Genomic DNA, 11,365 nt, shown 5'->3' with positions numbered 1-11,365 from the left:
CACAAACAGATGCATAACCTCTGAGCATAGGATAAATCTTAAAACCACATTGGTAAGATTGGCATTGGGAGAGATCTCCTAAACTGCACAAATGATGGCATGGTGATGGCTTAAAATGAGGTTCACACTGTCTCACTATCCAAATCTGAGAGTTTTAGCACTGAAAAATCTGTAATAGGAACTATTGAGAGGGAAGAAGGTGGACCCCAATCTAAGGGCATCTCTCTGTGCAAGTACCAAGAAGAAAGTGAAGAAGGTCAATGAGACCTTGACTAGCAATGGGTAGATATGGATTGATTAATGAAAAACTGGGGATATTAAAATGAGGTCACACTCCTAAATTGAGCCAGAAAAATTCAGAGCAAATAGAGAAAGTGGTACTTCCCAAATTGTGAAGTTACTGACTTAGAATGTTTTCTATAATATATGTAAGTTATAGAGGGTCTGTGTACTATGATACAAACACCCACACATATATACATATCCTTGCATATGAGAAGAACAGGCCAAAATATTAAGAGCTGTTATTTCAGGGGATAGAATGCCATAATTTCCAGTTTGGAGGTTTTTTGTGGGTCGATGAGGAATTGCACATGATTTTTAGGTTTAGTATTTCACAGTTGTTTGCTGATCAAATTATTTTACAGTTCTCACATATTGCTTTAAAATTCATAAGATAACATTTTCTTTTTGAAAAATAAATGAAATTTGTGGGATTTACTATATTTTAAGAGTTAGGTAGAACAGGCTGAACACATGGCTTAAAAGACAGTTATGGTAATTTGGTTGATTTCCAAATTGTTTAGGTTAAGATGTGAAGAAGGATCAAAATATATTCCAAACGTTTAAGGGTCATTCACCATGAGCCACCAAGTCCTCTGACCACACTTTTCCTAGAGTCTCCTGCAGGGACCTCAGCTTCAGAGACCAGAGTTCTCTTCTGATTGATGTGAACTGAGATTTAGCGTGGATGTGTGAGGTGGTGATGGGAATTCTTACAGATGTGGATTGAATGGAATCAAGTCCCCGATCTTGAAAGACGCTTCCTACGTTGAAAATTCTAAGAATTTGGTCGAGGATAGTTTGCAATTTAGGTTTTAAACAATAGCAACAACAAACACTTGTAGAATGCTTACTATGGGCCAGGAATGTCCTAAAGGAGAGTAGAAATACGACGATAGATAGATAGATATGATAGTTCCTAATAACAAGGTAAGTGCTATTATGATCTCTAATTTTACAGAGTGTCATAGAGAGTTCAAGTGATCTGTCCAAGATCACACATCTATTAAGTGGTAAAGCTGGAAACTGAATCCAGGCAGTTCAAATCCAGAGCCCACATTCTTTTTTTTTTTTTTTTTTTTGGCTGCATTGGGTCTTCGTTGCTGTACGCGGGCTTTCTCTAGTTGCGGCGAGCAGGGGCCACTCCTCGCTGCGCTGTGCGGGCCTTTCATTGCAATGGCCTCTCCCATTGCGGAGCACGGGCTCCAGGCGCACAGGCCTCAGCAGTTGTGGCTCGCGAGCTCTAGAGCGCAGGCTCAGTAGCTGTGGTGCCTGGGCCCAGTTGCTCCACGGCATGTGGGATCTTCCCGGACCAGGGCTCGAACCCATGTCCCCTGCATTGGCAGGCAGACTCTTAACCACTGTGCCACCAGGGAAGCCCTAGAGTCCACATTCTTAACGAACAGCTTAGAGAGCTCAGAGTGAACACAAATTTGAGACTGGAAACACGTTAGTATATTCAGATCTAATATTTGACAATTAAGAGCATTTCTATGCACACCTGGCCTAATCCTTTGGATTAAAAACATTCAAAATGTCTGATTGACTGTTTCACAAGTAAATAGCTGAATCCTGTCCATCTGTTGGCTTCTCCATTCCAATACTGAAACTGGAATAATGTCAGATAAATAGTTATTTCAGGGCATTGGTGTGATTCACCTGGAAAACACAAAACTGTTTTCACTGCGGACTTACTATGTGTCAGTCACTTCATACACTTTGCTTTATTTTATTCTTAAAACAAATATGTGAAGTAGGTAAAGTCACCCTTTTTAAGGATAAGGAAATTGAAGCCTAGAGATGTTAGCTATTTCATCCAAAGTGACACAGCTACTAAAAGGTACAGGCAGGACTTAATCACAGGGAGTCTGAATCCAAAGTTTAAGTTCATATAAACCATATTATATTATGTTAAAAAAACAAATATTTAAGATATTTGCCTTCTGAGAGAAAGAGAGAGAATCTTTGCATAAGTTGTAACCTCCTGTAATACTCTGCCCTTCCTCTCGTGCATTTAATAATTTGCAGACATCACCTGCACTGTGGATTATCATTACTATCCCAGGTCTGCGTCTCGTCCTTGTGGTCCATGGGAAACATGTCCACACTAAGGTCTGGAACAGCTTGTCAGTGACCATGTTCATCCTCCTGGGATTTGCAGACCATCCAGAACTCCAGGCCCCCCTCTTTGTAACCTTCCTGGGCATCTATATTGTGACCCTGGCCTGGAAACTGGCCCTCATCTTTCTGATCAGAGGTGGCACCCACCTACACACACCAATGTACCTCTTCCTCAGCAACCCGTCCTTCATTGACATTCGCTACTCTTCCGCAGTGGCTCCCAAAATGCTCATTGACTTCTTCCAGGAGCAGAAGACCATATCATTCTTGGGCTGTGCTGCTCAGTTCTTTTTTTTTGTCGGCATATGTCTGATTGCTTCCTCCTGACTTCTATGGCGTACAACCGTTACGCCACCATTTCCAGCCCCCCTGCTGTACACTGCTGTCATGTCCCAGGGCCTCTGTACACTCATGGTGGTTGGGGTCTATGTCGGTGGCTTCCTGAGCTCCCTGGTCCAAGCCAGCTCCATGTTTTGGCTCCACTTCTGCGGACCCAACATCGTCAACCATTTCTTCTGTGACCTCCCACCAGTCCTGGCACTGTCTTTTTTTTTTTTTTTTTTTCTCATGTGAGTGAAGCCATCTTTATTTATTTATTTTTTTCTAACATCTTTATTGGAGTATAATTGCTTTACAATGGTGTGTTAGTTTCTGCTTTATAACAAAGTGAATCAGTTATACATATACATATGTCCCCATATCTCCTCCCTCTTGCATCTCCCTCCCTCCCACCCTCCCTATCCCACCCCTCTAGGTGGTCACAAAGCACCGAGCTGATCTCCCTGTGCTATGCAGCTGCTTCCCACTAGCTATCTATTTTACATTTGGTAGTGTATATATGTCCATGCCACTCTCTCACTTTGTCCCAGCTTACACTTCCCCCTCCCCGTATCCTCAAGTCCATTCTCTAGTAGGTCTGCATCTTTATTCCCATCTTGCCCCTAGGTTCTTCTGACCATTTTTTTTCTTTTTCTTTTTTTTAGATTTCATATACATGTGTTAGCATATGGTATTCGTTTCTCTCTTTCTGACTTGCTTCACTCTGTATGACAGTCTCTAGGTCCATCCACCTCACTACAAATAACTCAGTTTCGTTCCTTTTTATGGCTGAGTAATATTCCATTGTATATATGTGCCACATCTTCTTTATCCATTCATCTGTTGATGGGCACTTAGGTTGCTTCCATGTCCTGGCTATTGTAAATAGTGCTGCAGTGAACACTGTGGTACATGACTCTTTTTGAATTATGGTTTTCTCAGGGTATATGCCCAGTGGTGGGATTGCTGGGTCGTATGGTAGTTTTATTTTTAGTTTTTTAAGGAACCTCCATACTGTTCTCAATAGTGGCTGTATCAATTTACATTCTCACCAACAGTGCAAGAGGGTTCCCTTTTCTCCCTACCCTCTCCAGCATTTATTGTTTGTAGATTTTTTGATGATGGCCATTCTGACCAGTGTGAGATGATATCTCATTGTAGTTTTGATTTGCATTTCTCTAATGATTAATGATGTTGAGCATTGTTTCATGTGTTTGTTGGCAATCTGTATATCTTCTTTGGAGAAATGTCTATTTAGGTCTTCTGCCCATTTTTGGATTGGGTTGTTTTGTTTTTTGATATTGAGCTGCATGAGTTGCTTGTATGTTTTGGAGATTAATCCTTTGTCAGTTGCTTCATTTGCAAATATTATCTCCCATTCTGAGGGTTGTCTTTTCATCTTGTTTATGGTTTCCTTTGCTGTGCAAAAGCTTTGAAGTTTCATTAGGTCCCCTTTTTTAATTTTTGTTTTTATTTCCATTTCTCTAGGAGGTGGGTCAAAAAGGATCTTGCTGTGATTTATGTCATAGAGTGTTCTGCCTATGTTTTCCTCTAAGAGTTTTATACTTCTGGCCTTACATTTAGGTCTTTAATCCATTTTGAGTTTATTTTTGTGTATGGTGTTAGGGAGTGTTCTAATTTCCTTCTTTTACATGTAGCTGTCCAGTTTTCCCAGCACCACTTATTAAAGAGGCTGTCTTTTCTCCACTGTATATTCTTGCCTCCTTTATCAAAGATAAGGTGACCATATGTGCGTGGGTTTATCTCTGGGCTTTCTATCCTGTTCCATTGATCTATATTTCTGTTTTTGAGTCCTGGCACTTTCTTGCTCTAACACTTTCTTCAGTCAAGTGGTGAATTTCCTCGCGGTGGTCACTGCTGGGGGCCCATCATTCCTCATCCTCCTCATCTCCTACAGTTACAGTGGCTGCTGTCTTGAAGATCTGCTCAGTGGAAGGTCGAAGGAAAGCCTTCAACACATGTGCCTCGCATCTGATGGCGGTGACTCTGTTGTTTGGGATGGCCCTTTTCTTGTACCTGCGACCCAGCTCCAGCTACTTACTCGGCAGAGACAAGGTGGTATCTGTGTTCTGTTTGCTGGTGATCCCCATGCTAAACCTTGTCATTTACAGTTTGAGGAGCAAAGAGATCAAAGACGCCCTGTGGAAGGTGTTGGAGAAGAAGTGTTTTCCTAGTTTATGACTGAAAACATATTTCTCCAAACTGCTAGAGACTTAAATGATCCATGACACCTACTTCCACCTCTGGCTTAGGTAAGTGATATGTTTTGTGTGCATTTTGAAAATGGAGGCTCCTGCCAGATTCTCTCACCGTTCCTTATGGTCATCTGTCTACTGATCCCAACGTGGATAGTCAAAAGGAGAAAGAGATTACTTCAGTAAAACAAACAAACAAACAAAAAAATTCCCCAGGGTAACCTATTCTCACAATTGGTATTACAAGCACCTTTTATTGGGTACTTACTATGTACCGGGCATAAAAGTTATTTAATTAAATACACATTGCAGTGCCACGATGCACATGGCAATATCCCTATGTTACAAATGAGGAAACGAAGTCCCACCAAACAAAAAACAAAAAAACTGACATGCCCAGGGTCATACAGGAAGTAAGGGGCAGAACTCCCATTCAGACCCAGGTCTTCCTGACTCCAGAGCCCATGCTCTACCCAAATGTTGCCTTCCATGTTCAACAACAAACAGCCCTGAATTTTTACAAGAGTATAGCTCTTATTATTAGCATATGGAGGAATCTAAAAAGATACACTATGTGTAGTTGAGATAAACTGCAAAACAAGATGCCTACCCCATTAAACACTCTCTCTGAGCTACCCCTGTTGGACTCCCATTGTGGCTACTGGAAAATTATTTAAGCAAATACTGAAGGGCGTTACCCGTTGCTGCCGTTTCTATGTCACCTACGGAGGGACCTGGAAAATTTGAGTCCAGTGGTATCACATCAATACTCTTCTCTTCTCAGTCTCAGTCACCTGAACTGCCTACTTTTCTATCTCCTTGATTTCAACCCTATCATTCCTTTACCACCACAGGACTTCATGTCACAGCTCCATCCCCCTTTTGATCACCACACTCTGAGTTCCTCTTTTCTATTTGAGCCTATTTTTTTTTAATATTTATTTATTTATTTATTTATTTATGGCTGTGTTGGGTCTTCGTTTCTGTGCGAGGGCTTTCTCTAGTTGCGGCAAGTGGGGGCCACTCTTCATCGCGGTGAGCGGGCCTCTCATTATCGCGGCCTCTCTTGTTGCGGAGCATAGGATCCAGATGCGCAGGCTCAGTAGTTGTGGCTCACGGGCCTAGTCGCTCCGCAGCATGTGGGATCTTCCCAGACCAGGGCTCGAACCTGTGTCCCCTGCATTGGCAGGCAGATTCTCAACCACTGTGCCACCAGGGAAGCCCTATTTGAGCCTATTGCTCCTATAAATTGTTTCTGTTCCCAAATGGATTATCCCTTGAAGCCCCACATTCAGTATTATTTGCCTTTATCTCTGGGAGGTATATCCCAGGCTATCATTACTCCTTCACAGAAGACACTTACAGTGGAGTTGTCAGGGACAAAAATTTCTGCTGATAAACCCCTCTCTCATTGCTTTGTGGCTCTGTCCTCTCCCCTCTGTTGTATATTGGATATGGATTTGACTTTACGTCATTGTTCATATAAGTGGATTAACTATTTCCTTCTTATCTGGAGGAGCATAAATGACTCATGGCAGAGGAAAGACCTCTGTTCAGGTCTCCTGGGTTTTTCAGTCTCCTAAATCCATTCCCATTCAAGGTCAAGCAAATTTAAAATGACTCATATGGATAATACCCAAAGGTATTACCCAATAGGTAATTTTTCCTGAAATTCCTCTATCAGTTACCCTTTTGAACATTAGGAAGGACCTATATGGCATTGTATTGGAAATTCTGGAAATCATCTCGATGGATGGATGCTATGCCCAGGACCCTTCTAGTTTTATGTTTCCTCAGCTGGCTGAGTGTAATGTGAGGAAGTCTTTGGGATTATTTCAAATGTAATATGGAATGGAGGGACCACACTGACCGAGCAGAGCAGATTTAGAGACATAGGGATAGATTATTCCTTTGAAGTTTTGAATTGACCTGCTAGAATTCTGGTATATATCAATCCAAATGAATACTTCTGATTAAGTATAATTAGTCTTTCTCCCTAAAGGAAGTGATTCAATTTATGAAAATTTTGGAATGAGTTTACCTTAAAGGAAATCTACAAATTATTCAATATCAACTCATTTTACCTTCTTCTCCTCCTTTAAGTTAAAACACACACACACACACACACACACACACACACACATCTTTGCTCTTCCTCATCTGCCTTACTTGCTAACCCATCTCAGTTCGTATACCCTAGACCCTCCATCTGATCTCATGAGAGAGCCTTACATGGAAGCAGAATAAAACGTGGCCTCTACATTGTTCTATCTGAAGAAGCTGAGTGTGTGAATTTACTATCACTGCTGTAACTAATTACCACAAACTTAGTGGCTTAAAACAACATAAATTTATTATCTCACAGTTCTGTAGGTTAGAAGTTTGACAGGGGTCTCACTGGGCTGAAATCAAGGTATCAGCAAGGCTGCCTTCCTTTCTGGAGGCTCTGGGATAGAATCCATTTCCTTGGTTTTTCCAGCTTCTTTAGAGGCCACCCACATTCCTTGGTTTATGGTCCCCTTCCTCCCTCTTCAAAGCCAGCAATGTCACAACTACTCTCATCTGAAACATTCTCTGCTTTTAAAGACTCTTGTGATTAGACTGAGCCCACCCAGATAATCCAGAACAATCTCCCCATTTCAAGGTTGATAACTCTTGTAAGTCAACTATACTCCAATAAAATTAAAATACTTTAAAAAAAAAAAGACTGACAATCACATTTGAAAAGTCCCTTTTGCCTGAGAGGTAATCTATTCGCGATTTCCTGGAATTAGGACCTAGGCATCTTGGGCGGGGGCGGGGGGTGGGGTGCGGTGGAGCGGGGTGGGGAGACTATCCTGCATTCTTAGTTCTTTTAACACTTGTCACTTTATTGATTTGAGTTTCTGAGGCCAGCTCTCAAGAACATTCATGAGCTCCCCTTTGCGTCCAAGTTAAAGTCCTTACCAGGCACTGCAAAGTCCATTTTACTTTTTGCTATACCTCTCCACCCTTCACTCCTCACTACATCTCCCCCAGTACCATGGGATCTGGGCAGCATGCTATCCCATGACCCCTGAAATTCATACCTTGTTTTCTAACCTAAATGCCTTTCTTTCACTTCATGGGTCAAACATGAATCAAGAATCAACTTCTCTCTACCTTTTCATTATTCGTTTTAGCTATTTAATAAAAGTTCAAATCTATGTTCCGTTCACGAAGCAAGTGAATTAAAATGTTTATATTTATGTTAAATTAAAATGTAAGTTAAATTAAAGTTAAATATTTAATTAATATCATTAAATTTGTATTAACATTTTTATTTAAATATTATAAAATAAATTTTATTTTGATTGAATTTTATATTTATATATAAAAATGTTAATGGTACATCTAACTGGTAAACTACTTTTTTTTTTTTTTTGTAAACTACTTTTTATGCTTGTCATCCTCTGTGTCTATTTTGTTTCTTTCAGTTTTATTGAGATGCAATTGACATACTACACTGTATAAGTTTAAGATGTACAGCATATATTGACTTGACATATATATATTGTGAAATGATGACCACAATAAGTTTAGTTAACATCCATCATCTCACAGAGATACAAGAAAAGAAAGAGAAAATGTGGGATTTTGTGTGATAAAAATTTTAGGATATACTCTCTTAGCATCTTTCAAGTGTACCATACAGCAGTGTTAATTATAGTCATCATGCTGTACATTACATCCCCAGTACTTATTTATCTTATAACTGGAAGTTTGTACCTTTTGACCACCTCTATCCAATCCCCCCTCTACTGCTTTTTATATGCATGTGATTTCTCCTTAGAAAAGATATTCTCCACTCCTGCCCTAAATAGTGTTACATAAGTGCACATTTTAATAAAATAAAACTAGACTATTATAGGAAAAATCTGTGTATTTTGTGCTCCCTCACCTGAGGGAAAGGTCACATGTGTGCTGTGAAGAGGGTATGGGCTCATGATGTGAGTACTATGGTGCAAAGTGTCCTTCTAATTTATGAGTGTTAGTGTCCAGCAAATCATCTGTAAATGGGTTGTTTGCAGGATTTAACATGTTAACATATGCAAAATGCCCAGCACAATGCTTGGCAAACAATGGAAACTCAATAATTTTGAGATTCTCTATGCTGACAGGTTATTTGGAGGTGAAGAGGGCAAGATTTAAGATAATCAAGTATTTATTTATCAATATTTATCCTTTGCTGTGTCTTCCAGACCCTCCTCTGTGTTTTCTTCATGGACCACAAAAGAAAATCCCAAGTTGAATCAACCCTAGGGTATCTCAGGGTCTGACCACTGGGATGACGATTAATTATCTCTGTTTTTAGAAAATTTAAATGAGAATGTGTCCTTTACACCCCAGAGAGTGATAATTTATGAAGCTGTGGATTTTGGATTTTGAAAATCCTTCCTTTGTAGAGACACTCAAGTGGTAAATGTAGTGAATCATTTGCAAGGATGTAAAGAACCAGCTCCCCAAATGCACCCCTAACCATGGGCTTTGAAAATTCCTTCTGTACTGTCCAGAGCTGTGGATATTAACAGGACCTAGTAAAGAGATCCTTAGAGGTTACAATCTCTCTCCAATCTCCTTTTATCTTCTCAACTTCAAGTATCTGCCCACAAACAAACACTTCCAGCACCAGGAGTATGGATGAATAAGCTTCAAGTTCTCGTCTCATTAGAAAGCAGCTTGAGGCCTGGAAGGAGCTACATGTGCCTGATTAGACTGTCTCCAAAGCAGAATAAATCCAAATATAAAGTAGTTAGGGAACAGACTGGCAGGAGGGACAGAGAGGGAACAGGTGCCCATAGTCAGTTGGCATTTTCTCTGTGTGTGTATGTACTATCCAGGCTTATTTATGAGCCCCCTGGAACTGTCTCAGCCAGATGCAGGAACTTCTTTCATATTTCCTCTCCATGCATGACTCTAGTTTTTCTGCCTTTCTATAAACTCAACCCAAATTCTTCCCTTTCCTCTCCCGCTCCTCTGATGACATCCTCTGATGGGCATCCTGACCCATGTTTGAAACTTTACTCCTAGGAATAAAAATTTAAAAAGAAAAAGTTTCGGAGGAGGTTGCTTGCTCTAGACCACCTCTATCCAAAGAATTAAGAAGTGAGATATATTCTAGGTACCAGGGAGGTCCTTAACATCCAAACTTTCCCTTATTTTCATCTTGATACCTAGAATTCTGAAACTCATCTATTAGTTTAAGGTTTGTCCCCTTTTAAAATGCCAACCTTTCCCTTTTAAAAGAAGCTAGTCCTTCATGATGAACCCTTTTTCATTATACCAATCACTTTTCATCTCCCATTATTTACATATACACTTGTCACACATTGAGTGATTTGTGATTGTCTTTCAAAACCGTTCTTATTTTTAATTTAGTAAATTTAAAAGAAGCATTTTTTTTAAAGGAAGTTACTGTTTAAGATTCATAGTCATTTGTACGGTAAGGATCTGAAAGAGAAAACTGAGCAGGTCTCTAAGCACCTAAGAAGTTAAAAGGAGAGGCAGCGCTGAAAGAAGACAAGTTCCAGACCAGAAGAGGGCGCACTCACAGACGAACTCGCGAGCCTCACAGTCTGACTGAGCTCCGATTACAGACATTGGTATCAATTTATGCCATTTCACTCTCACAGCCAAGACACCTGTCAAACCAAAACTAGCAACCCAAATGGTCAAGCTCAAACTTAGCCACATATTTTAAGACATTTGAAGCTGGCAAAAGCTAATTGAATAAGGTAATATGTGTAAAACATTCTGGGTCTTGCACACCAATAAAATCTTATCTGTTTTATTGGTTTAGGTATTATTATCTAATTGAAGGAGGATTGATTCCCAAGATGCCTTCCACCACTCGCCCACAAGGTACATTAAAGAATTAACGTTTCCTGACTGTCTACTCTTCCTGGAGCATTGTGCCAGACACTTCACAGTTGCTCTTTGGATGTAATCAGCACAATAACCTGCAAGGTGAATATTTCTCAGATGATCAAGTTTCGAATTTCAGATCCAAAAGTTGCCGACTCTGACAATTTGTGGATGTCACTTATGCTCTCAAATCCTTATTCTCTAAGTCTACCTAGGCAGTACTACTCATTTAAAGTTGATTAATATTTAATTATCACATCTATTTTGCAAAATAGATGTGAGAATTAAATTCTATACATATATGTAATTTGTGTAATTTGTGTTAGGTTTCCATCTCTGTGTGGTTCTGTGTGCAAACTGAATTCTCTGTTTTACGTTGAGGGCAGGGGCTTTCCCCTCTGTCCCAAGGAAAGAATCCCCTCCCCTAGGTTCAAGGAGTCTCTACATCTTTCACATCTTCCAGGGATTCAAATTAGGCCAAAAATCCCTCATGATGATAAATCATTCTGATTTGTTTCTAAAGTAACATTCAGGGAAGTGTATAT

The 11,365-nt window shown here is 40.1% G+C and overlaps 1 protein-coding gene across 1 annotated transcript; it reads left to right on the top strand.

The window, feature by feature from the left end:
- Nucleotides 1-2,371: 2,371 nt before the first annotated feature.
- Nucleotides 2,372-10,855, top strand: LOC103015954 (olfactory receptor 5A1). Its single transcript, XM_057553909.1, is given in 8 exon segments — nt 2,372-2,393; nt 2,396-2,704; nt 2,707-2,768; nt 2,770-2,934; nt 3,664; nt 4,534-4,642; nt 4,644-4,797; nt 10,756-10,855. Coding segments are annotated over 8 exon segments (840 nt in total). The 3' UTR covers nt 10,774-10,855.
- Nucleotides 10,856-11,365: the final 510 nt, after the last annotated feature.

The sequence above is a fragment of the Balaenoptera acutorostrata genome, chromosome 9 (genome assembly GCF_949987535.1).
Source record: "Balaenoptera acutorostrata chromosome 9, mBalAcu1.1, whole genome shotgun sequence".
NCBI lineage: Eukaryota > Metazoa > Chordata > Mammalia > Artiodactyla > Balaenopteridae > Balaenoptera > Balaenoptera acutorostrata.
This window is presented reverse-complemented; position numbering and strand designations above follow the sequence as displayed.